The 27,134-nt window shown below is 43.4% G+C and overlaps 2 protein-coding genes across 6 annotated transcripts in view; one reads left to right on the forward strand and one right to left on the reverse strand.

The window, feature by feature from the left end:
* Positions 1–595, forward strand: part of CLDN10 (claudin 10) — a 64,397-nt gene extending 63,802 nt beyond the window's left edge. For both annotated transcript variants that reach the window (XM_081003304.1, XM_081003303.1), the window contains exon 5: positions 441–595. In XM_081003304.1, the coding sequence (XP_080859430.1) occupies positions 441–567 (127 nt within the window). In that variant the 3' untranslated portion in view covers positions 568–595. The remainder of the gene's footprint in view (positions 1–440) is intronic.
* Positions 596–2,162: 1,567 nt separating this feature from the next.
* DZIP1 (DAZ interacting zinc finger protein 1) overlaps positions 2,163–27,134 on the reverse strand; it is a 37,945-nt gene continuing 12,973 nt past the window's right edge. For 2 of the 4 annotated variants that reach the window (XM_081003007.1, XM_081003005.1), the window contains 12 exons: positions 27,076–27,129; positions 26,484–26,621; positions 24,965–25,016; positions 24,728–24,784; positions 15,591–15,736; positions 12,676–12,859; positions 10,474–10,603; positions 9,367–9,420; positions 7,929–8,143; positions 6,780–6,907; positions 3,856–4,117; positions 2,163–2,271 (listed from right to left, as the gene is read on the reverse strand). In XM_081003007.1, the coding sequence (XP_080859133.1) occupies positions 2,195–2,271; positions 3,856–4,117; positions 6,780–6,907; positions 7,929–8,143; positions 9,367–9,420; positions 10,474–10,603; positions 12,676–12,859; positions 15,591–15,736; positions 24,728–24,784; positions 24,965–25,016; positions 26,484–26,621; positions 27,076–27,129 (1,497 nt within the window). In that variant the 3' untranslated portion in view covers positions 2,163–2,194. The remainder of the gene's footprint in view (positions 2,272–3,855; positions 4,118–6,779; positions 6,908–7,928; positions 8,144–9,366; positions 9,421–10,473; positions 10,604–12,675; positions 12,860–15,590; positions 15,737–24,727; positions 24,785–24,964; positions 25,017–26,483; positions 26,622–27,075; positions 27,130–27,134) is intronic. The other 2 variants (XM_081003008.1, XM_081003006.1) reach the window with 1 other exon arrangement.

Here is a 27,134-nt window from a genome sequence, read left to right on the forward strand (position 1 = left end):
CAATATAAATTCTGACTAAGAATTTGTGCTGAATTTGCCCCTATAGTGGTACCTCTGGTTACAAACTTAATTCATTCCGGAGGTCCATTCTTAACCTGAAACCGTTCTTAACCTGAGGTACCACTTTAGCTAATGGGGCCTCCCGCTGCTGCCACACTGCCAGCTCACGATTTCTGTTCTCATCCTGAGGTAAAGTTCTTAACCCGAGGTACTACTTCAGGGTTAGCAGAGTCTGAACCTGAAGTGTTTGTAACCCGAGGTACCACTGTATTTTTATTCAACACTGCGGTTTCTCAGAATAGTCCCTAAGCACTTTGCACTGACAGTGAGTAGGCTCATGTCAGACATTTTTTTCTTCTAACGAAGGATGGGGTTTGCTCTTAAAATATCTGCTAGCATTTGCAGAATGAGCTGTAAACTGTAACTTTCTCATTTTTCAGGATGGGATATACATACAACAGAGCAGCTTCCGCGATGTCTATTCGAACAAAGGGCTGCAATGGCTCAGCAGACTTAAAAATGCCTAGAGCCCCTCCAAAGCACTTCGACAAAAACGCCTACGTGTAGCCAGATGACTCCAAGAGTTTTTTTTTTTTTTTAATCACATTTGTGCTGTTCATTCACAGAATGATTTTTAAGGGAGATTTCTGGTGTCGTTAGCACCAGAAATAAGAATACTTTATAAATGAACTTTTACCTACTTGATGTAAATTTTCCTCTTCCCTCATTTTAAGATTTGTACTGATGTTATGCATAAATTATATATGTAAATCATTTGCCATTTTTTGCTTTCTGTAAAAAAAAGAACATATTTACAAATAAAGTCACATCCTATTGGTTATGGCTAATTGGTGGAGATCAAGGCACCACAGGTTAATTTTTAGATGGGCACTAGATGGGTCGTTGACCTTGGGCTCAATTTGAAAGACGTTACATAGGATTGTGTTATCTATTTTATGCCTACTCTGAAGGAAGGTGAGCCAAGTAAACAGAAACACACTCCAAGTCCTTTATGCTGTGCAAAAACAACCCTAATTTTAAACACTGGTTCCTAAAACTTCACGCTTATGGGCTGAAACCTATCCTTGCCAGATAGTGTTGAGATTCTGTCACACAAGGCCAATCCCTCTCCTTCCAGAACTTACAGCCACAAATTTCTGAAACTGGCCAAACTCTCTTGGGGATATCATAAGACAATAAGCTATTTTTATTTAAGGAGGGACACATGATTGACCTTGGATAAATGTCCTTGTTTTTACAAGTTTTACCCTCTCCCTCCAGCATTCATTCCAGATTTTGATTCAAACAAATATGTCAATAATGACATCTTTTCATCTACAGAAGCTGATTACCGTATATTTTCAAATGCTCCAAGTCACTGAGGTGGCAGGGGCTGAGTCTTGGCACTATTTGTCCGCCAGACCTCTCGGTCAGTTTCTTCTTCTTGCTGTAAGGCAGAATGTACCAGTTCTGCTTGTACATACAGTATTAAGCAGTGGAAGAGGGCAAGGAGGTACAGAGACTGCATTTGGTCTCAGTGTTTCGAAGCATTTAAATGTCTAAGCACTGCCACCAGGCAAGGATCCAGCTGCCATGCTTACCAGGGAACGGACGCTTAACACCACAATGAATTTGTTAGTCCTCAAGGTGCTACAAGACTTTTTGTGGTTTAAGCTTGACTGGTGCAGCTGTTATGCATTGTCTCAACAGTTAAGTATAGCTTGCAAGGCCTTGACATGGATAGGGTGGGCCAAATATACTGAGTTGGTGAGGTGTGCAGGGGTGCTCTCCCACAAAGCAAACCCCTCTTTTGCTCAGGGAACCACTAGAGATCAACGGGATCCTTTGGCCGCCAGAGGAATGCCGATTTCATTGCAATTATCTGTGTGTTTGTGAAGGAAGAAAGTAACCTTTGAGTCAAAATAGTTTATTTAAAATGTTCACATTTTATATCAAGTTATGTATAAACTGTTTTTTGTATTTTTTAAAAAGATTACTTAAAATACTGGATCAGTTAATGCTGTTTATTGATGAACACTTCTTACCTGAAAGTGGAGATTTAGTGAAGTATGAATCGGCCCTGCATTAAATCAACTAAAGATACCAGTAAACAAAAGGTTCCTTGTTAACGCACCAGAAAAAAATGAACAGGAATCAGACTGTTGTCTTTGGAATGAGGTTTTATCTGCAACAATCAAATAACCGAAGCGTCGCTCCAGTCTGTGATAGTGGGTGAGCTGCTTTTTGTGCTCATATCTTCATCTTGAAGGACTGTTTAAAAAGGAAACAGCAAAATTAGCTTTCAAAGATACACAAGGATAGAGATGGTACCATTCTTCTGCAACACGTTTTGGTGGTCTACCATTTTTAGATGTAGGAAGGTCTTCCTGAAAACAATTTAGATCTCCTTTAAACAAAGTCTGACACAGGAACTTTCCACGCTTCAAGCAGAGTTCCTTAAGGAGCAGGCCTATGCAGAATAATAATAATAACAGCAGCAACAACAACAACAACAACAATAATGTATGACCTATACCCTGCCATCTGGCTGGGTTTCCCCAGCCACTATGGGCAGCTTCCAACCGATTAAAAATACATTAAAATCTCAGTCATTAAAAAACTTCCCTAAACAGGGAAGAAGTTAGTGTAAGGCAAGCAGCTGTAAATTAAATGGGCATTAATTGCAGCAGATCCAAACTCTTTTTAGCAGCCTATGGAGCAGAGCAGCCCATCTCACCTAAACCAAAGTTCATCCTGAATTATACAGGCTCTCCAGCAGAGCAGTTAAGGTGCATTAATTTCTGTGGTCAAATGCACCACAATATAAGAAGCCCAACACCTTGTCTGGCTGCTTTCAGTTATTCCGAACAGAGTGACCACAATCCAACCACAGGTTTAAATGTGCCCAGTCCTGTTGGTTGCAGTGCACTGTTTTACTGTGGTCTGTAGAAAATACTGTTTTATGTAATAAGAACAGACACCTAGGGGATCAAAACCACCACTGTTGGGAACAGTGAAAGGCCCCAATCTCTTTATCACTGTACCTACTAAAAAACACACCCCATAAAAATAAAGGAAAAAAAAATGGCTTTAAACATCAGGTGTAGACATCAGATGAAGTTTCTTAAATTTCATAGTTATAGTCCTGATACATGTTTAGGAAAGATTATGTTATTAATTGTGTTTTGTTGCATTTTAGCACTTTTATTATTATATCTTATTGGTTTTGTAAGTGGTAATAATTTTTCTTGAAATGAAGAAGCAGGATAGACACAACACAGGTAAATAGTCTTTTCTGTACTGCAGCTGCAAAGGTCTCAATCAACCTGGCCCAGTGGCTCTGACCTTGGTAGCAAATCTCCCTTCCCTCCAGGCAGGGTTTGCAGAGAATAATAATTAATAAAAATAATAAATTATTATTTATACCCTGCCAATCTGGCTGGGTCTCCCAAGTCACTCTGGGTGGCTCCTAACAGATTAATAATAATAAATAAATAAAAAGGTGACAAAACATCAAACACTAAAAACTTCCCTAAACAGGGCTGCCTTCAGATGTCTTCTAAAAGTCAGATAGTTGTTTATCTCCCTGACATCTGATGGGCGGGTGCCACTACCGAGAAGGCCCTCTGTTGGTTCCCTGTAACCTCACTTCTCACAGTGAGGGAACCGCCAGAAGGCCCTCGGAGCTGGACCTCAGTGTATGAGGACTGAACAATGGGGATGGAGACGCTCCTTCAGGTATACTGGGCTGGGGCCATTTAGGGCTTTAAATATCAGCACCAAGGGAACCTGGCACAGCTATGGCGGAGAACATCAGAGCTATTGACTAGTAATTGATATCACCCATGAATGTACCTTCTTCCTTTGTTGGTTTTCCTACGCATGGAGTTCCCCATGCATGGACCGTAGATGCCGCATTCGAATCTTTCTTTTCAACAGCAGTTGCATTCTTAACTTTTTCATCTTTTGCTGGCAAACGCTTCTCATCTTTTGCCAGCAAACGTTCTTCATTTTTTGCTAACAAAGGTTGTTCATCTTTTGCTGGCGATGGTTTCTCATCTTCTGCTAGAGATGATAAATCCCAGTCTTCGTCGTCGTCCTCCTCAACTCCTGTAAACTATTAGGAAACAAATGGAATTTCTTAAAACTTAAATCTAGGAACAGTTATCTGCTAGTCTTTTTGTACACAGATCCTGTAAGAGAAGCTGCTTGCTTAAGACGATGGACGTCAGTATGTTCAGCTACTAAAGAGCGAAGATTTCTGGAAACACACAACACAAGAAAAAACAATTGATGTGATTTGTTCTCTTTGTGCTTGTGGGTTTTGCTTTTTAAATAGGTTGAGAAGAGAACAGACCAAAATACTCACATTATTTGAATTAGTGCCAAACCCTGTGGCAAGGCGAAAAGAGCTCTTAAGGAATAGCCATTATACTGAAGAAAGACTGCAGTGCCCTCTACTGAGAGGAGACTACAATATGCTACATGAAGCCAAAATACCAAAATTCATTTAAATTATGTACAGACTGCATGCACACAAACACAAACACACACACACACACACACACACACATGACCTACATATAAAACAAAAAGGGCACAGTAACACCCAAGTTAAACTGTTTTACATGTCCTCCCTTTCAGCATGAGAGGGTTCAGGCATGTGTTTAATTCTACAAAGAAATGAATGGGTTGTTAAGATTTTAAATCTATACAAACGTATGTCCTATTAAACCCAATGGGATTAACTTCTGAGCAAACACACATAGGATTGTACTCTAATGCTCTTAATTTTGACAAGACTGACCCCTATTTTATTGTATTAGAAAGCGTCATGAAGGTGTGAAAAGCAAAGATGTCAACTTTCCCCTTTTTTAAGGGAAATTCCCTTATTCTGAATAGGATTCCTCGCAAGAAAAGGGAAAAGTTGACAGCTATAGTGAAAAGCAGTACAGTGGTACCTCGGGTTAAGTATTTAATTCATTCCGGAGGTCCGTTCTTAACCTGAAACTGGTCTTAACCTGAAGCACCACTTTAGCTAATGGGGCCTCCCGCTGCTGCTGCGCCACTGGAGCACAATTTCTGTTCTCATCCTGAAGCAAAGTTCTTAACCTGAAGCACTATTTCTGGGTTAGCGGAGTCTGTAACCTGAAGCGTATGTAACCTGAGGTACCACTGTACAGGTCCCACTTACGTTCTGGGCCCCCTTGCGCACAAGTGACGTGCGTAAGTAGGAAGCACCCTAGAGAGTCCTCGTGGCTCTCAATGAGACCCTCCCGAGAGTCCTCTTTGGGCTCCAGGGTGGGTCTCTTCGCAAACCGGAGGCGCAGCGAAGCTTTGTTGAAGCTGCTCAGACACCCCATCTAACAGCTGACATGCGGGATAGCGCAGCAGCAGCCATTGATTTCCCACATGTCAGCTGAGCAGCCTCAACAAAGCCCTGCTGAGGACAAAAGCCACCTCACCCAGAAATTAAAGATGTCCTCTTCAGGCTCTGGGGAGGGTCTCTTCATGAGCTACCTGCCACTTCTTGGTTCCCAGTGTCGCCCGTGTGTGCAGTTGTGCGCAACTAGATTGCATGCAAGTGAGGACCTGCCTCTAGTAACAATATTGAAAGTTAATTTAAACTGCTGTTACGTTTTTACATACTACGGGAAGCTGCCTTATGCCAAGACAAACTATTTGTCTATTTTGCCCAGTGTGATCTACTTTCTTACTAATGGCTCTCCAAAGCCTCAGGCAGAGAGGGACCTTCCTCATCACTTGCTACTTAACCTTTTGAACCAGAGAGCTCTGCGACTGATCCTAGAATCTGCTCCCTATAAAACGTCTGCTCTGTTACCTATGTCCCATCAGATGTCAAGGAAATAAACAACTCTCTGACTTTTAGACGATGTCAGAAGGCAACCCTGTATTGGGAAATTTTTAAAGTCTATAATGTTTTTCAATTTTATTATGTGCTGTAAATCACACAGAGTGGCTGGGGAAACCCAGCCAGATGGGCAGAGTATAAATAATAAAATTATTATTATTATTATTATTATTATTATTATTATTATTATTATGAGCTACAAGCCCTCTTCTCCTCCATCTGTGAGAGAGCATTTTATGGAAAAGGTTTAAAATCCAGATTTCCTCACCACGAGTGACAAGAGGAAAGAGAGTGATCCCCTCAAATCTTTTTAAGAAATCCTGCACCTCAATTCTCTAGTTCCTATAGAGCTACATTTATAGATAGCACCTTTCTTACAAAATTAGGCTTTCTTACAAAATTCTGAGCGGGTCCATATAGGAAGGAATGCTCTCACAGATTCTATGCTGGGCTTAGACTACTAAAGGCTTTCAAAGTTTGCAACCCGCTTGGAAGCAAAGAAGGAGGTGGTGCAGTTAGGGGGTGAAATAGCTTTTACCTGGCAGGTGGGCAAAGCTGCAATACTCTGTTTTACTTGTCGTGCTCTGACTGCTGCTTTTGCAGTAGCTCCCTGGACCTTTTTTTTTTTTTTTTTTTTTTGCATGGATACAGGTTTTAAAAATCCAGGGGGAATGACTTGTACTTACAGTGTAGGTTTTACTTACACTGAAAAGAAATAAATCCCTGAATTGCATTTAAAAGCCAGAAGATCATCATACTGAATACCAACCACAAATATCTTTATCAGCAACTACAAAGTGATTTGCAAAGGAAATTCTTACACCAGTGAATTATCCCTTCAATTATAAGAAAATAGAAATAATAAAATCTCAATGTATATAGGTCCTTTTCAAATAAAATCTAATACCTTTACTCCTTGGGCACACTTTTGAATAGATACGGGGCCAACATTAATTACTTCAGCAGATTCATTTTCCTTCCCTTGGCTCGGAGGAAGCTTTTCGATTTGGACAGTCCCTCTTTGGATAAATGCGCCTACACAATCAAAAAAACAGGATATGGGCAACTTATAACTGAAATGCTTAATTCTAACCCGGACTTTTGGGTGTAAAATTACACTCCCAGTACACTTTTCCTTACAGAATCAACACAGAGGTAGACCTATAATGCAATAATTATAAGACATCTTTGCTTGCATCGTAATAAAAAATTTGCCTGCGTAGTAATAAAAAAAATTCAGTCACTCGCTATTTACAGTACACAAATAATCCAAAGAAAACCAACTGAATTTTACATTTAGGGTGCTTATTTATCTCATTTGGGGTGCCAGTGTAACATGTTAGGGTAAATATTTCCTCTAGCAAAAAGTAACCCAGCGTTGTAGGTTTTTGTTTTGAAAACAATCAAGAGTCCAAGACAAAAATATCCCAATAAATTGATTGATTTCTGCCACTGAGGTGCTCTGTTGTTGTTGTTCTAGCCAATTTTAATATAGTGGGATAAAAACGTCCCCTTACTTTTCCCCAACAAAATGGTCCAGGGAAGCACAAATCTTCCAACACATTTTAGTTTTATTAAAAAATAAAATAAACCCAGATTAATGATGGCTGCTATGCCATCTCCCCTCACTCCCACACTCCCAAAAAAACTTACACATGAGATTGGTAGACTGCCCCGTGAGTCTTCAGCTACTGTGCTGATTACAACTTGGAAGTTACTCGTAAATCAATGATATTAGTCTAGGCAGCAGCTCTGCAGTGTGAATTGCCCAAGAACCTTGTTCTCCTGCTACAGCCCCTCAGACTTTAACATTTAGTAGTGTGTCAAAGGATGATTTCCTTTTCACCGTTTGCTCTACGTACTTCTTTTTAATTAATCCCACTGGTTAACGGCCAGTATGATTATCAGCTGTTCAGCACAATCCTGAGCACAGGATAGAAAGCCACAGTAAAGGAGACCATGGGGTGAACATAGATCCTGGTGTGAACATGAGAGGAGCATCTCCCCATAGGTGTGCTCCTCTCCTTAAGGTGGTCTACAAAATTAGCTTCCCTACTTTTCGAAGGTTTAAGGCTTGTTTTGAATTCTTCTTCTTCCTCTTCTTCCTCCTCCTCTTCTTCCATGGAGTTCACATCACTCTGGCTTGCAAATCTTGACAAGCTGCTTTTGATGTTGCTCTTGGATGCCTGAGGCTGAGACAATTCTGGTGAAATATAGGACTGCATGATGTCATTCTCTTCTACTTCTTCCTCTGAGCTAAATGGTGGGGTTCTAAGGGGGAGGGAAATTGGTGGAGTTAGGCACCTTCCATTATTATCATCATCGCTGCGGCAAGACCTTGATTTAACCCAACTGTTGCCAAACACGGTACTGCCTTAGCCACACTTTGCCCAGGTTCTCCAAATCCTTTCATCCAACAGGAAAATGGTAGGGATGTCACAAACCTCTGGTTAAGATAATCGTAGGATCCTTGTCCACAAGGTAAATGGCGGGCCACCATTTTCAATGTAAGTTAATCCACAATGCCACCATTCTCGAGAAAACTGGTTACAGAATGTTGATTTCCATCAACCTAAACTCTCCCCATGTTTTGAAACTAGTAAGAAAGGAGTCTTTGCTGAGAAACATCCCATACGCAGTAAGGAACGTGTGGAAAGCCATTTTAGGTCCTTCGGATAAAGGTGGATTCTACGCAGCCAAACCATTTTATCCAGTTTGAAAAGCAGGTAGAACACACCTGTGGTTCTCTGAGCATTTGCCTATTGTAAATGTAAAGGGGTAAAAGACCCCTGGACAGTTATGTCCAGTCAAAGGCGACTGGGGTTACAGTGCACATCTCGCTTTCAGGCCGAAGGAGCCCGGCGTTTGTTCAGAGACAGCTTTCTGGGTCATGTGGCCAGTATGACTAAACCGCTTCTGGCGCAACGGAACACCGTGACAGAAACCAGAGCTCATGGAAACATTGCTTACCTTCCTGCCGAAGTGGTACCTATTTATCTACTTGTGCTGGTGTGCTTTCAAACTGCTAGGTTGGCAGGAGTTGGGACAGAGCAATGGGAGCTCACCCCGTTGTGCGGATTTGAACCCCTGACCATACCTATAGTAAGCATGCGCAAAGTAAGCATAGCTATACATCTGCCTTGGGTTTCACTACACAATCTGATTCACCATGCCTTTAAAAAAAGAGACTTCCAGCCACCATGGTTGTAGAAATCTGTGAATAGTTTCTGATGAGGGCCATGGGATTAGAGGAGTGCTAGCAGCACTTCCATTTGGGGTGGTATCCTGCACACCACTCTGCCTCTCCCCTTCCTGTTCTTTTGTTCTGCCTCTATTGCTTACTTGTCCATCCCCAATTCTTTGCCTCACCATTTCAAGCAACTGGCAAACCTGAACCTTAGGTAAAGTGGCATGTATACAATTTGACATTTCTTCTTTGCATTGTTTAAATCGAGTTCAGAATATTGCGCACAGAAACCAAACGGAAGACTTACGTAATACTATGCAGCTTTTTGGGGATTTCATCTCCCAAAGCGCTCTTCTTGGTTCTGGAAGGAACAATAACAAAAATTACAACTTTTGTTATCTACTATATTGCAGATTCTGTACGCTGTACTCAGATTCTGTATTCTGCTTTGGGCAATTGCCTTTCAGAAGAGGTTTATGAATGTCACAAATATATTTAAATCATAGAATCGTCGAATTGGAAGGGGCCCCGAGTCATCTAGTCCAACCCCCTGCAATGCAAGAATAATGTAGTAAACGCTTTTTAATTGCTCCCCTCCCTGCAGAAGGATGACGGTTTCGCTATCTTGTTAAAAGATACTTTTGAGGGGCCAGAGGAAATAAATCAATACACCTATTTCCGTTCTTTCATTTCTTGTCTTTTTTCTTTCTCTTTTATTTAAAAGCATTTACAAACTTTTAACATTGAAAAAGTTTGGGAAAACCCTAACCTGTGATCCAAAAAAAACACAACATCATAATAAAAACAATATTATAAAATCGAGAACTCAGAAATAACAGGATCCAATCTTAGGGACCTGTGAAAGCCCGGGGAAAATGATAGACCTTCTAAAGATGCAGAGAGCAGCTAATAGACAACGTGTCATGTATGGAAGAGAAAAGGGCATTCCACAGAACAGGGGCAATGGCAAAAAATGGACATGCTCTGTAATATTCTATAGGACATGGAGCCGTGGGTAGAATTTCCCCAGATGATCTAAGCCAGGGTTTGCCAAATTGGGTCTCCAGCTGTTTTTGGACTACAACTCCTATCATCCCTAGCTAGCAGGACCAGTGGTCAGGGATGATGCAGTCCAAAAACAGCTGGAGACCCAAGTCTGGCAAACCCTGATCTAAGAAATTTTAAATGTCTATCCAGGGTCAGGGGCCTTTCAGGTAACCTGATCCCAAGTTGCTCAGGGCTTTCTGTGTTAGTAACAAGGCTTTCAATACGGAGCTGCAGCCAATCAGCAGCCAGTACATCTCTCCCAGCGGATGAATAATACAGACATCTTCAGGTGCTCCACAAGGCTGCTTCCAATAATACGGACAACCCCAAACACTCAAACAAAACTTTACTGAACAGTTCCTCTTACTTTGGTGCGGGGGTGTTTTCAGCAGCGACTGGTCTTTGTACGGTTGGGCGTTTGGCAACAGATGGACGTTTTGCTGCTTTGGGTAACACAGTTGACAGCGAACCTCCCAAATGAGCTACCCTGTTCTTAGCTGCAATGAAACACAGGTTATAAATACTCAAAACAATGTTCTGGTGGAAGCGCATCAGTGGTAGAAACAGTACCAAGAAGAAAGAAGATGAAACTCAGCAAAGAGGACTTGTTTGCAACATTAGATACAGGCCTTTCCCTTACGGAAGATGAAGCAATAGTATTACATCTGCCCAACAACCAAAGCTAATTCCCCCCACTCTTATTTTTGTCTTTGTATCAGAAAGGCGCCTGGCCAATTTGGTTGCCAATAAATATTGCCACAGACATTTCTGAGATCATGGTCTTTCCAATGAGTGGCTCCTTTCCAGGTTTAATTATCTTACTTTAAATGTTGTGAGGACCCTATGCCCTTTTTAAAAATGTGTTTTTTTGGGGGTGGGGGGTTATTGCGTTGTTGTTTTTATTTTGATTATGTATTTTGTGGTTTTATATTTTGATTTTATTCTGTGAACCGCCCTGAGACCTCCGGGTATAGGGCGGTATATAAATTCAATCAACAACAACAATAAAGATATACCCCACGGAACAATGTCAAAAGAAACAAGAAAGACAGACACATTTTCAGTTTCTACTTTGCCAGCTGAATTGTGTCCAATAGACCTGCCCAAGTAAGGAAGCTTGCCTGGCTTCCTCCTTGATTATTCGTCATCATCTCAGGAATACATTTTCATTTCAGAAGACATTTGGCTGTTTCTGTGCTCTGAGTTCCTTTGAATTTTTAGAAAGTCACCTGGCTGTCCCTGTTTATTTTGCATTCCAGGTTTGGTTTTTTGCTACTGTTTTTTCAATTTTTACACCGCAAGCCTCCTTCAGTGCACATTTTTTAAACACAACAACAACAACAAAGGAAAGATGGGGTAAAAATGCTCTAATGAATAACAGAGAATGCGGGGGAAAGCTGTGCTCACAAGAAATGTTAGTAATGTTTCTCTATATTGGGCACAGGTTTCACAAAAGAGGCATTAGCTATACATCTTGAGCCAGAAAAGTGCCCTCTGGCCCCTAAGGCTAGAAGCATGTTGCAAAATGTGCTAAGGGAGCGTAATATCCGATTGGTCAATACCTCAGGTAACGGGATTTCCACTTTTTTATGAATAAGTAGTTATACATTGTACAGTAGCTTTGGTCAAGAATGTATAAACTGCTAATTAAATAACATGTAGTCCTTAAACAAGTAAGTTGGGAGTTTTTAACAATAGTTTAAATAAATCTGTGAAAGGATTATCGATTGCAGTTCACACAGACATCTTGTATCAGAGAATGTGTTCAACACTGGGGCCGTAAAACTGTGGTGATGACTTGCTTAAGGAGGCTCAGGCAGATTCTGAGGAAGCTCATACCTGCTCCTCTTTGATGATGATGATGATGATGATGATGATGATGATAATAATAATAATAATAATAATAATTTATTTATATCCCGCCCTCCCCAGCCGAAGCCGGGCTCAGGGCGGCTAACAACAATAAAATAAGACAACATTTTAAAATCATTTCATTAAAAAATTACCGTATTTTTTGCTCTATAAGACTCACTTTTTCCCTCCTAAAAAGTAAGGGGAAATGTGTGTGCGTCTTATGGAGCGAATGCAGGCTGCGCAGCTATCCCAGAAGCCAGAACAGCAAGAGGGATTGCTGCTTTCATTGCGCAGCGATCCCTCTTGCTGTTCTGGCTTCTGAGATTCAGAATATTTTTTTCCTTGTTTTCCTCCTCCAAAAACTAGGTGCGTCTTGTGGTCTGGTGCGTCTTATAGAGCGAAAAATACGGTACTTCAGATTCCACATGAGCTAGGGACCAGTTTTCTAGTCCAAATGCTGCCCTCATCCACTGCCCTCAAACAACGCTGGTACCAAAATGTAAATGGCTCACCGATTAATTAATGGGTCCAAAGACAAACAGCTGATCTGCTTTTGAACATTAACTTGTTAACAAAACCTTTAACACACTGCACATGAAAGCAGGCCCACGTTTACGTTGTCTCGAGTTATAAGTAACATGGTGGTTTGACCTCCAGACACCTGAAAGCAGTGGGGGTGGGTTGGGGCAGGGAGAGGGGTGGGAAGTTAGCACACCTTCTGGAGAAAGGTAAGAACTGGAATAAAGTCTGCTGCAAGACATAACCCTGAAGTTGACTTGCTGCTGGAGTTGCTCCCGAATAAGATGAATGTCGGGGATCTGTTTCTTCCTTTCTTCTCTAGCAGATTCCACAGACATTAAGACCCTGTTCAAATGATCACTTGGGATACCATGAACTCCCTGCGAAAGATGAAAAGTTTCATTCTGATATGCAGGAAATAAAATGCAAATCACTTTCTGCTTTTAAAAAAAGCAATAATGCTTCCCTTTTCCAGAAACGCGGTTTTGAAAATCATACAAATTATCCTGGGGAAGGATGTTGCTTTTGTGTGGACCCTACAAGGTGATGCTGTAGCAAATGTGTAACAAAGAGAGACAGACAGAAAAAGAGAACGTGTGGCCCTGCCTACTATTTATTTTAAATAAAATAACAACAACAACAACAACAACAACAACAACAACAACAATAATAATAATAATTTATTTATACCCCACCCATCTGGCTGGGTTTCCCCAGCCACTCTGGGCGGCTTCCAACATAATATTAAAATACAATAGTCTATTAAACATTACAAGCTTCCCTAAACATGGCTGCCTTCAGATGGATTCTAAAAGTCTGGTAGTTGTTTTTCTCTTTGATATTGGTGAGAGGGCATTCCACAGGGTGGGTGCCACTACCGAGAAGGCCCTCTGCCTGGTTCCCTGTAACTTGGCTTCTCGCAGCGAGGGAACCGCCAGAAGGCTCTCAGCGCTGGACCTCAGTGTCCGGGCAGAACGATGGAGGTGGAGATGCTCCTTCAGGTATACTGGACCGAGGCCGTTTAGGGCTTTAAAGGTCAGCACCAACACTTTGAGTTGTGCTCGGAAACGTATTGGGAGCCAGTGCAGGTCTTTCAAGACCGGTGTTATATGGTCTCGGCGGCCGCTCCCAGTCACCAGTCTAGCTGACACATTCTGGATTAGTTGTAGTTTCCAGGTCACCTTCAAAGGCAGCCCCACCTAGAGCGCATTGCAGTAGTCCAAGCGAGAGATAATTAGAGCATGCACCACTCCGGCAAGACAGTCTGCGGGCAGGTAGGGTCTCGGCCTGCGTACCAGGTGGAGCTGATAAACAGCTGCCCTGGACACAGAATTGACCTGCGCCTCCATGGACAGCTCCCTTTCTACCAAAGAGACCAACCCATTCCAGCCCCTGGCAGATTAACCCCAAGGTAATATGGTCCTTGACAGAAAGAAGGTTCTCTACTTCTGGTGTAGGCTTTTACCTTTTTTTATTCAATGGCACTGACATCTTCACCCTATGTGGTTTTTGGTGGCACTATTTAAGAAGCATTTCTTTTCCTAAAAGTATGGTGTCATCTTCCTAATGTCTGTATTATTCAAACTCTGACTCTGTATTTGTGTTTTAAGAAATACAAGCTTCGTTTAAATGAGACGGTGATTCTAGATATTATAATCACACTTCTCCCTAAAAATAAAAATCCCAGTTTTGAATCCAGTAAACAAATGAGATTTATGGGAAATTTTGTCTTCAGAGTCCATCTGAAAAACTTTAAACTTGGTATGTTTTCTCCAGCAGAAATATATAGTATTTTTATAATAATAATAATAATAATAATAATAATAATAGTCATCTTACTTCCCTCTTTTTATTTCTTTGGAATGATGAGGATTTCCCCCCATAAACTATCACTCTCAGTATGTGAAATTCTCTTTACAAACTAAACAGATTTTATCCTTCTAATTACTACTTCATTACTGAAGATTTAAACTGAATGTTACTTAATATGCATAATTCAACCCAAGTTAAGCACTTTAATGAGTTGCTGGCTATGTTCACACATTGTGGTAAGCCATAAACTATGACCAGCCATGCGTGAGGGAACTGTGCTGGCTTCAGTCCTCCCAGGTCATGTCGGGAGGGAAACAAACCATGATCCCCGGCTTAGCAGTACTTCCAAACCAGGGATTTGCATTGTGTCTACTCCAAACAAACCACAATAAGACAACATTTGTTCTTAGCTTACTGAGAGTTCTGTTTAAGCAAAGCAAACCATGTGTCAGGGAAATGCACACGGCAAAAGACCCAAGGGGGGAGAGGAGCACTTATAGAGAGCCGAACGAGCTAATTAGCAGCCTCTCTTCTGACAGCGAAGAAGAGGCAGGGAGGGGGGATGCTCAGCCCAGAACTAGCTATCCTTTGAACAGAGGAGATAGGAGGCGGGGTTTCCGCCTGCTGGGGAAGGGGAAGTAAGAAAAAAAAGCCATTCGAGGCATCTAATCAGACAGAGACGGACATGCTTTGAAGCTCTGGAAACCTTTTTGAACTTTGTAAATAAATCTAAAAGACAGCAACTGGCGGCGAGCCTGGAGTTTTATCTATGCTGGCTTTGGCAGCACTCACCTCTCACACCATGATCCCTGGTTCAGACAGCATGCAAATCCGAGGATCGTGATTTGTTTTCTCTATGCATTAGCAGGGAGGACCAAAGCAGGTGCAATTCAGCCATGCTCATAGGCCATGGTTTGTGGCTTGTTGTGACAGGTGACAATTCAGCTGAAATTCGTAGAACTTAAACGTTTGCGCCCGTGTTTTCTCCCTTCCCTGTCTCTTGGTGGACGTAAATGAAAAAATATGGGAGTGTGTTGATCAACAAGATACAGGCATAAATTTTGCTTTGAGGGTAAGTAAAACCAACAGTAGTGTGAGACTGCAAACACGTGAGAACAAACACATTACTGCAGGTGTTGCAATCTTACACTAAAGTCTAAGAAAAAGCACAAGAAGAACAGTGGTGCCCTCAGTGATTTTGAATTGCTGATTGTCCCAGGTTGACTGAAAGAGGAAGTTAAGGAACTAAAAGGGAGAGAAGTATCTTCCGATCACCTAAATACTATAAAGTGGCCTTACTGATTTAATTCCCAAGGATTCCAGTTTCTCTGCTAGGGTCTGCTCCAAAACAGATCTCAGCTCTCTTGGTACTGAAGGAGTGCTCTTCAAAGAATGTGCTATATGGTGCTTATTCCTCCCTGCTTTGGGCTCATGTTTCTCTGTTTCTGAAACAGAACAGATAGTTTTCTTTACAACGATACTGTAATATCAATATATGCTAAGCCCACAACAATTTAAGAGGCAAAAGAGAAGAACTGCCTTCAAAAAACTACATTAAAAAGTTAGAAACCTATTATTATTTCATTTTTAAACCGCCCTTCATCCCATAGCATTCCAGAGTCGATTACCACATAAACATATAAAACACAACACCACAGAACAATACTTAAAACCCTTCTTGAAATATATTATATGCATAAGCATAGGCATATCATAAGGCTATTTTTAATTCTGCCCGATTAATCTGGCTTTTTAATTTGGATAGAATTGGATAGAGTGGGGTGGGGTAATAAGAAAAATAATAATAATAATAGTTACTATTACTATAGCTTGACTGTGGAAAATCAAAGTTCAAATCTTTGCTTGGCCATCAAAAACACTGGGCACTCTCATCTCACTGGTTTATGCAAGGATAAAGGATAAGAAGAAAACGCTTTATCTGCCGGAAAGAGCTACTGTAGTAACCGTAACAAGAGAATAATAGCAATTTATTATGTTCCAGGGATCTGTGATCACAAGTCCTGCCTGCCAACCCTTCTCCTCCTGAAACAATTGCCAACATAGGCAAGGAAGTACCGTAGGAACGGGGGCAGTCAATATGGTGCCCTCCAAATGCTGCTAGACTACAACTCCTATCAGTCCCTGCCATCATGGTCAATGGTCAGGAATGATGGGAGCTGGGGTCCACGTTGGCCACCCCAGCAAGAAAGTGAAGAGGTACAGGAAGATGACAATTGCGTTTGGGTATGAATTTTCTGCTAGGAGGAAGAGCCTAAAATGAAACTCCTATTGCTCAGAAACAGCTGTAACAAGCAGGCTCACATTTTGTTCTCACACTATATGGAAACTGAAACAGTGGCACAGTCAGAGCTGCCCAGAAGCATGGGAAGGACTGGAACTGGCTTTTCGGGGAAGTGGGTGGTGGGAATTAGTGGAAAGGAGGAGGAGCAATCTACTTTCAGGAAGGTGACGGCGGAAATATTGCGGTGCCTAGCTCTGCGTAGGGCTTGAAAATGTAATTTACCATGCAGTATGAAAACATGCCTACGTGATTGATACTCTGGGAAACATATAAACATGTACATTAGTATTCCTAGTAAACATTTCCCACGTTAGGCCACAGATGATTTGATCGGCCCTTCCATTACCTTCTCCATCCTCTGGAAGCTCCTCTATGGGCTCCAGGATATGCACCAAATGGGCCTGTTCTAATAATCAGGAAACAGAGGAATAGCAAAAAGACAGACAGACAGACAGACAGAAGCAGGTCAAGATAAAGGTCCAAAGGGTGAAAATTATGCAGAAGATTATATGGAGGTGCCGCATTTGTTTTATTTGTTCTTCTGAGCCACTAACTTCAGAGCCCAATAAAAATGTCATTACTTGTGATAGAAGCTTATTCAAATTGTAGGGATGTGTTTAAGGTAGCGAATGCTGTTCTCTGTAGCAATTTGCATGGAGGAAGTGAAATATTTTCCATCACATTAAGCTGCAGTTGTTTCTCAGCTTTACCTGCAAGCGGAGTGGTTGTAGGTCTTTAGCATTAGAACAAAAGTAAGCCTCTGGCCGTACCTGGGACTTTCCCCTCTTACCTCCATGTGTAGTGAGATAGATGCTAGGTCTTAGGCTCCTGGGCTTCTTCCCTGCTCACCATGCATGGAAGGCAACTCCTGAACCAGAGGTTTCAGAGGGAAGGAGGGGGAAGCATGCAGAGGCACACATTCACCAGGAAGTGATCTGACCATGACAAGTGTGTGACCCATCACAGGATGGGGGGCGGGCAGCCCCATGGTTGTCATGAGTCACCCGTGAATGATCCCCAAGAAGCTTGGGGGTTCTCAACCCAGGCAGGGAGAGGATCAGGCAGTGGGCTTAACTCTTTCACCCTGTGTCATTTTCCTGGCGGAAGCATCAGGACATAATATCTATTAAGGAAATGGCTTGGAAAGAAAAGGTTAACTAAGCAAACCTTCCCCCAGATGCAGCCACATACCCTGCAGATCAGCCTTTCTCAACCTGTGGGTCCCCAGATGTTGTTGAACTACAACTCCCATCACTCCTAGCTAGCAAGGCCAGAGCTCAGGGATGATGGGAATTATAGTCCAACAACTTCTGGGGACCCACAGGTTGAGAACCGCTGCTGTAGATTGTTTGTGCAGGAGTGGGGAAGAGGCAATAGGGAATCCCTTCACAGAGCTCTCACGCCATGTCGAGTTTTGCTCTAACAGTACAATCTAATAATGTCTACTGAATTTAGTGGTTCCACTGAATTTAGTGGTGTTTACCCTCAGGTAAGTGGATATAGAATTGTAACCCAAGTCCTGTTGATTTAAACTGAACTTTTGACATGACATGACTGAACTTTTGACATCTCCCAGCAAGCGACAAAATCCAGTTCTTGACAAATTTAATACATCCAAGATTATGTGTTTGTTTCAGTTTAGGCTGGTTTAAGGCATTTTTTATTTAAAACCATTTTTATTTGTCAGCTTTTGTCATAGTTCTTTTTAGTGCAGTTACTTCCCTAAGCCCTTATTTTAGAATGAGCTAGAAATCTAAATAAATTAAGTACTGAAATGGATCTGTTTCATTTAATTCCACGGAAGACAAAAAAGGACCAGTGATGATGCTTTAATCTAAGCTTGTTTCTCCAAAAAGCAGAAATGAATATCAGATGGAAACTTCTATTTTACAAAAGAAAGAAAAACTGGGATACTATATTAAATTTACTCACTCATGAAGATGACACTGCCTATTTTAGCTGTTTCATTTGAATGAAAACACAATGCAGCTCTACTAATCATGGTCTTGTTTGCTAGAAAGTAGGAAAAGTAGTGTTTCTGCTTAAAGGCATAATTTTGAAATTAATTTTAAAAAGGCAGGGGGTGGAACAAGGTAGGAAGAGATAAAAAGAGAGACAGAAAAGACCTGCAGAGATAAATAAAATAGACAATCACCAGCAAAATCATCCCAAATGAATACCCAAGTTGTTTCGAAAACTGAAAAAGGCTTATTATTCTTAGTATAGTCGGAAGAGTATCTGAAATTACAGGTATGGATTTAAATTTAATGGAGACAATCACTCTGGTGCCTGTCCAAAGTGGAGGAAATGGACCTGATAAAACAATGAATGATAAAACTGTGAAGAATGTTCCTTCCATTTTTTTACCTTTCCAAGCCCAATTAGTTGAACTATGAGCTATAATGTGCTAAGATTGATGCCACTGGAAGATATTAAATCTATACCTGTTGTGATGGGACGATGAGCTGCTTGTGTGTAAAATCCTAGTCCCTCAGAGTTTGGTCAAGTTTGCAAACCTCTGTCTGTAACGGAGCCCCTTAAACATGGCTCCGTCAGTCGCTGGCAGATTCCGACAGTGGTTGCTTTCGGAATCGCTTCCAACATAAAAGCTCCTTAACGGAAACACGTCTTCTGGACTCTCTGCGTGACAGTTTCCGGCGAGGAGTGGGTGTCCCTACAGGAGGTCCTGAAACCTCCCCACTGTTTTCGCTGGAAGTGTCTCTGAGCCATCCCTCCAGCTCCCTTTCCCTCAGCTCAGCTCCTCTCCCCCTACTGGTTCCCTCTTCAGCTGCTGAGTCTCTCCCAACCTGTGTGAGCCCTTTCACTTCCCTTCCTTCCGATGGCAGTTCCCTGACATCCACCTCCCCTCCAGGGCCCCCTTCATCCCCTCTCGCCCCCTCCTCTACGGGCGGTGAGGAGGCAAAACCCCGGAATGAACTTCCTTCATCTTCCGATGTCCCGAACACTTCTCTCCACCTGTTGCGGTTCCTGGTCTCGAAGTACTCCTCCTCCTCAGAGTCCATCTCTCCCTCACCTTAGGCCACCAAAATTCCCTGGTGACCAACCACATGGTTTTGTGTTGTCCAAAATGCCCCGCCGTGGGGCTGTCGTGCAACTGCTTGAGTACCCTCCCCCTTAAGTCTCCTTCAGGGATATACAGTGCCCCTTTGTAATACAAAGCTCCATTTCTTTCCTCGAAACCCCCTGGTTCCTCTCCCTCACCCCTAAGACCTCTGAGCTTATTCTGGGCGTATTCATCATTCTCTGTTTCCTCTACCAGTTCTCTTTGTCCCACCAATGCCGCCCCACACACCCAGCGGTCCTCTGGAATGACATGTCTCTCTTCGGGTGCTCCCTCCCCCTCCAAATATTCAGGTTTGCGTGAGAGAGCGTCCGCCCTAATGTTCTCTGGGCCTGGCACGTAACAAATCTCAAAGTTAAATTTGGAGAACTCCTGGGCCCATCTCACTTGCCGTTGGTTGAGCACTCGTGCCGTCCTCCAATACTCTAGGTTCTTGTGGTCAGTGCACACTTGCACCTTATGTTGTGCGCCAATTAGCAGGTGCCTCCATCTCCGGAACGCCTCATGAATGGCTAGTAGTTCTCGGTCATACACCGTGTAGTTCCTCTCGGATTTGTTCAGCTTTCGCGAAAAAAAGGCACACGGTCTCCACTCTGACTCCTCCTTCCCTGGCTGCAGAAGCACCGCCCCAATCGCTCTGTCTGATGCGTCAGTTTCCACTCTCATCGGTTTTTGTAAATCCACATGCAGGAGTTGTTGTTCCGAGGCGAAGGCCCTTTTTAGTTCCTCAAATGCTCGCTCCGCCTCCTCAGTCCAAACGAACTTCTTCTTACTGCTGAGACAGTCCGTAATGGGCGCCGTCAGGTGGGCAAAGTTTCGGATGAACTTACGATAGAAGTTCCCAAATCCTAGGAACCTCTGCACATCCTTCCTTGTTTTGGGTGTTTTCCATTCCAGCACCGCCTGGACCTTGCCGGGATCCATGGCCAATCCCTTGTCTGACAGGCGATACCCCAGGAATTCCACCTCCTTGGTATGAAACTGACACTTCTCCAGTTTCACCCACAGCTGGTTGGCTTGCAGCCTGCTCAACACTTCTCTGACGTCTCTCACATGCTGCTCCTCATTCTCAGAATACACCAACACGTCGTCTAAGAAGGCCACACAATTCTTGTAAAGCAAAGGCCCCAGGACGTGGTTCATAAACGATTGAAAGCACGCGGAGCCTCCTTGTAGGCCGAAGGGCATAACTAAATATTCAAATGCCCCCAAAGGGGTGAACATGGTGGTTTTCCATTCATCCCCCTTCCTTATTCGTATCAGGTTGTACGCCCCCCTTAGGTCCAGTTTAGTAAAAATCTTTCCCTTCCTGACCCTTGTCAAAATGTCGTCAATCCTGGGCATAGGGAAAGCCACTGGTTCTGACACTGCATTTAAGGCCCTGAAGTCACACACAAGCCTCGGCTTGTTCGTGTTTTTTTTATCCACAAAAAACACTGGGCTGCCCCCCACCGCCCTGGACTCTCTGATGAACCCTCTCTTCAGGTTCTTGTCAATGAACTCTCTTAGCTCCTGCATCTCTCTGTCTGACATGGCGTACAGCTTGCCTACAGGGAGCTGTGCCCCAGGGAGTAAATTGATTTGACAGTCAAAGGGTCTATGCGGGGGTAGTTGGTCAGCTTCCCTTTCGCTGAAGACGTCGCGGAGATCTGCGTATTGTCGTGGTACCTTCACGTTCTCCGTTACTTCAGTCCCTGCTAGGGTGGCTTGGGCCCCTGCCAAACCCTTTCCCTCTTTGCAGTGTTCTAAGCAATGTGCTGAACCAAAAGAAACCACTCTCTGATGCCAGCCCACCAGCGGATCATGTAACGCTAGCCAGCTCATCCCCAATATAATGGGAGCTCCTCCCAAGGTGGCCACATTAAACGCTATCAGTTCGGTGTGCCTTGCCACCTTCATTATCATTGGGACGGTCTGCAAGCTGACTTCTCCTCCCAACAGCTCCCTGCCATCGATCGTGGTCACCTGCAGGGGGTTGCTTAAAGGGATCGTCTGTATCTGGTGTTCAGCTGCAAACTCTTTGCTCATGAAATTGCAGGAGCTGCCTGAGTCCAACAGCGCCTTTATCTTTAGAGGGTGTCCGTTTGGCAGCTCTAGCGCCACTTCTATCACTAGGGCGGGTTTAGGAGGTTCTGGCGTGGGCACTTTCACTGCTCTTTGGCCTGGCTGCTGTGCCCCGACGGTGGCAGCCAGGCGTTGGCTTTTACTTGCTTCGGTATTTCTTCCTCTCTTCCCTCCACAGCTCCTACCATCCCTTGCCATTCCTTCCTCTGGGGGCAGACTCTGGCAAAGTGACCTGGCTGTTGGCAGAGATAGCATTTCCGGGCGCCTTTTCCCTCCTTCTTTCCCCCCTCACTGGGCTTTGAAACTGCGCGCGCGCGCGCTGTTCCGATTTCCATCGGCTCTGCCGGCGGGAAAGTTGGCTCTGGAATGTCTGGAATGCGGAACTCCTTCCAACGTTCCCCCTTCCCTTCCCGCCTCTCCAATGCTCTCGCCTCCTGGCGCGCTCCTATGGTCAGCGCTGATTTGGTTAGCTGGTCCATAGACTCCGCCCTGGGCGCCCGGGAAAGTTCGTCTTTCACAGCCGAAGAAAGCCCTTCTTCAAAGAGCATTTGAATGGGTTCCGCCGATAGATCCCACCCCAATTTATGGATCAACATGGTGAACTCAGTCCAGTACTCACGGACAGATCGGCTCCCCTGTTTGCAAGCCATTAACTGTCTGCGGACCACTCCCTGTTCAATATCGCTGGAAAACATCAGATCCATGGCGCGAAAGAACTTCATCGTGTCCTTTAGGACGTCACTATTCGCTGCCATCAGGGGTCTAACCCAGTCTCTCGCCCCCTTTTCAAGATGCCCAATCACGAAAGCCACTCGTGATTCCTCGTCAGGGAATTCATCAAACTGCAGATTGAGGGCATATTGCATCTCTGTCCGAAAGCCATGATAGTCTTTGGGCTCCCCCCCAAACTTCTGCACCAATCCTGGTACCTTTCTGACGAGCTGGGTGTCTTTCCCCTTTTTGTCTGCATCCTGAGCCCTCCTCTCCTCAAGCCTCGCCGTCTGCAGCGCTAGCTGGACCTCCAACACCCGGTACCTTTCTTCCAGGCTTGGACCCGCTCCAGCTCCTGCTTCTCCGGTTCCGGCTGGGTTGCTCATGATGCCTTCTCCTGCACAAGCTGCTCACGGAGACTGTCGGAATGCTGTGATGGGACGATGAGCTGCTTGTGTGTAAAATCCTAGTCCCTCAGAGTTTGGTCAAGTTTGCAAACCTCTGTCTGTAACGGAGCCCCTTAAACATGGCTCCGTCAGTCGCTGGCAGATTCCGACAGTGGTTGCTTTCGGAATCGCTTCCAACATAAAAGCTCCTTAACGGAAACACGTCTTCTGGACTCTCTGCGTGACAGTTTCCGGCGAGGAGTGGGTGTCCCTACAGGAGGTCCTGAAACCTCCCCACTGTTTTCGCTGGAAGTGTCTCTGAGCCATCCCTCCAGCTCCCTTTCCCTCAGCTCAGCTCCTCTCCCCCTACTGGTTCCCTCTTCAGCTGCTGAGTCTCTCCCAACCTGTGTGAGCCCTTTCACTTCCCTTCCTTCCGATGGCAGTTCCCTGACACCTGTCTTCAGGCATAATGCTGACCAAAACCAGAGTTAACCCCTCCCTTCCAGGGTAACACATCATGGAATGTCTAGCTTAGTATTACATCTGAAACTGTGGTTGTGGTTTGTTTTGGAGATCCATGATCTAGAATCCAGAGTTTGCTCTCGGCTTCCTAATTGTGGTACTCATGAGAACTGGTTTGGGTGCTATGCTAAGCCAGCCACTCTATGGCATGCTGGTTTGTTTCCTCACCTCATGAAAGGAGGAGAGCGGGGAGTGCATGAGCTATATCTGAAGGAGCGTCTCCATCCCCATCGTTCAGCCTGGACACTGAGGTCCTCCTCCGAGGGTTTTCTGCTGGTTCCCTCACTGCGAGAAGCGAAGTTACAGGGAACCAGAACAAGGGCCTTCTCGGTAGTGGCCTCCTCCCTCTTGAATGCCCTCCCTTCAGATGTCAAGGAAATAAAGAACTACATAACTTTTAGAAGACATCTGAAGGTAGCCCTTTATTGGGAAGTTTTTAATGTTTGATGTTTTACTATGTTTTTATATATGCTGTAAGCCACCCAGAGTGGCTGGAGAAACCCAGACAGATGGGCAGGGTATAAATAATAAAATTATTTTTATGTGTACCAACACACAACTTGTGCACAGACTACTTTGCTTAACTAAGGTTTTTGGCCAGTATTATGTCCAAACACAGCCCTTGTGATCATAAATATATCTGCAAGATTGGAGACATAGTGACCATTCAAACAACCCAAATGTGAAATGAAAAGTGCAGTTGCCATATAATGAATATTTTTACTATTATTACACCCTGCATATGGCCACATCTGGGTCTCAAAGTGGCTTACAAAAAAATAAAGCTATGTACAAAATTTAAAATATAGATTAAAACATCAAAGCATAAAACACTAGAGTAACATTCATGGTGCAAAGTCTTCATAAAATAATTATTGTGAATGGGCTTTCCAGTCAATGTTTTTTTTTAATTGAAAGCCTCACGGTGATGCTTTTTTAAAATTAAGAGACCACTTGAAATAAAACAAAATGTAATGAGGTTGTTTGCTATTTTACAATCCAATTATTATGGCTTATTCAAGGTCAGCTCAACTATTAGGTAAATTGATGCCTCGGGCACCTATTCTTAGGTGCCTTAAATTTAGATGCGGAGGTCATTTGGTAACAAAATCAGTTAACTAATAAGTCAATTCCACTACAATGAAATTTCACATTCCAAGTAAAAAGCTTCAGTTTTGTCTAGAAATAGAAAGAAGTATTGCACTGGAAGAAAATGCCTATGTGTTATATTTACCACTGTGAACCATGACAGCGATCTTTTCAAGACCTCTCAATTAAAAAAATCTTGCTGTGTTAATTAAATTTAGCTGTTACTTGCTGTCATCCTGGAAGATCAGTAATAATGTGCGTATCTATTACAAAAACTTACCACGCATGGATGATACACTCGATTTGGGCTGAACAACATTCTGTGTTGACGTTTTCACTGGGAAAGAAAAGAAATATAGGCTTGAGATTCTTGTACTTCTCAACAGACTTTCTCAAAGCAATTAGAAAAAAAGATGACTTGTTGAATTATATACTTTGGAACCATTTGTTAAGAGAACAATGATTAACAAGCAGATAAAAACAAAGGAATTTTAAAGTTCTTCTTGTTGCCACTTACCATCAGATGACTTGACGCTTTCCACTGATTTTTTTGTAGCCAGTTTCTCTATCTGAAATGCAGAGAGAGTCAAGCGTAGGTGCAGATTTAGAAAGGAGAGAACTATTATCATTTGTGGGGTGGTACCAGCTAAATCCCTGCTGTTGTGACGTGAGGTGGGCATGTGCAGGCCTTATAGGACAGGGTGGAATTGTTTTGTCCCCTGACCTAAGAGCCCCTGATGGCTGGACAACTAGCCCAGCTGCACCCTCCCCACCCACAAAGAGGCAGCAGCATGATTCAAACATCTGAAGCCAGCCCCAGCCAGAGCTCCGGTAACGACTGCTGGAGTGGCTCAGGGGCTGGAAAGAGGGAGAGGGACCTTTGTTCCAGCCTAATGTGAACCCTGGGACACGGGTGGCGCTGTGGGTTAAACCACAGAGCCTAGGACTTGCCGATCAGAAGGTCGGCGGTTTGAATCTCCGCAACGGGGTGAGCTCCCGTTGCTTGGTCCCTGCTCCTGCCAACCTAGCAGTTCGAAAGCACGTCAAAGTGCAAGTAGATAAATAGGTACCACTCCGGCGGGAAGGTAAACGGCGTTTCCGTGCGCTGCTCTGGTTCGCCAGAAGCGGCTTAGTCATGCTGGCCACATGACCCGGAAGCTGTATGCTGGCTCCCTTCGCCAATAAAGCGAGATGAGCACTGCAACCCCAGAGCCGGCCACGAGTGGACCTAATGGTCAGGGGTCCCTTTACCCTTTAATGTGAACCCTAACATGATCAAACCTGGCTTGATCGTAGGAGCGAGGTTGCTTTAAGTGCTATGAACATCCCATCAATACAATGCCACTGGATGCTATTTCTGTGCCAGTTTAATGTCTGTTACAGCCAATGCTATAGAATCCGTCTCTAATACTAAAACTGTTTCCCAGTTTGACCAACTGACTTGATCTACTGAATGGGAGAGAGGGGATTTCCCCCCTCCTCTTTTTTAACCTTGACAAAGTAGCTCCTTTCTATTTCCTCCTCCTTGTCCTGGGGACAGTTAGTGACGCACTAGCTAGTTGGCTGGCCAGGCAGGAGTGTTGGCTGCTTGCTCCAATGACAGTTCTGCACGGCATCCTTAGAGCAAGGTGGTGAATAAACTCACCAGGATATCACTTCCCCAGACAAGGGAGGGAGAGAAGGGCAATAGGAAGGAGGCATTTTGCAAAACAAAAGCACAGCACAGGTTTCCCTTCAGGAATTTTCAACCCACCCCTCCCTTCCCAAATTGCTAAAATAACCCTCACTCCCCCCATTTTTCCCCTGTGAATGGGGCTGCAAATTGGGGGAAGTCATTCTCTAACAGCCCTAAGCCCTGCAGAAATCAGGATCATGGTTTGTAAGAACACAATTTGAAATGTATGGGTTGGTAAAATATGGTACAGCAGCTGAAAATCGATCTGTATTTTTCAAGGGTTTGTTTCGTTTTGTTTCAAAGAGGAATGTTCCACTCTGCTTTGAGGTTTTCGATACGTAACAATATTATATGAACAGACCTGCTGCTTCTGCGTGGTGATGAGTTCATTCTGCTCCTGCAGTTTCTGGCCTAGTTCTTCTATCCTCTTCTTATAGAAGATGTTGCTTGCACTGCAGGTCTCACTACGTGCTTTGTACTTCTCAATTTGGGACGTAAGCTGAAGGTGTCAAATATGGAAGAATAAATTGATCTCAAATGAGACCTAAAATATTCCAATATTTCACTAATTTTTTTTAAAAAATGTTTATTGGATTAGTTCCTATTTTCTTTCATTAAAAAGTTCCAGCTGAAAGGACTAATAGCAAATGGAAATCCATAACCCTATGGAGCTCATTTTCTTTTTATAAAACAACAGACAACCTCTACCTTCACATGAGGATGAATGGCTGAGGGGTTTTTTTGGTCTTTAAATAGATGCTTAGGTTATCTATCAATTCTTGCTGTTATTATTATTTTAGCCCTTGTTTGGGAAGTTTATCTCTTCCGTGGGCATATCCTAAGGGTGCACAGATCTTTATAACAGACAGAAAAAGTCATGTGCAGCTCTTGATGATGCTATTTCAAAAAGAAAATGATATGAGGAGCTGGAAATAAATTCACCGAAGACCCACCTTGATACCTAGCATGTTTGTCAGCTGTCTCCTGAACCTTCCAGCAGACTGCATCTGAA

This window comes from Podarcis pityusensis, assembly GCF_964106645.2.
Source record: "Podarcis pityusensis genome assembly, chromosome: 4".
Lineage (NCBI taxonomy): Eukaryota > Metazoa > Chordata > Lepidosauria > Squamata > Lacertidae > Podarcis > Podarcis pityusensis.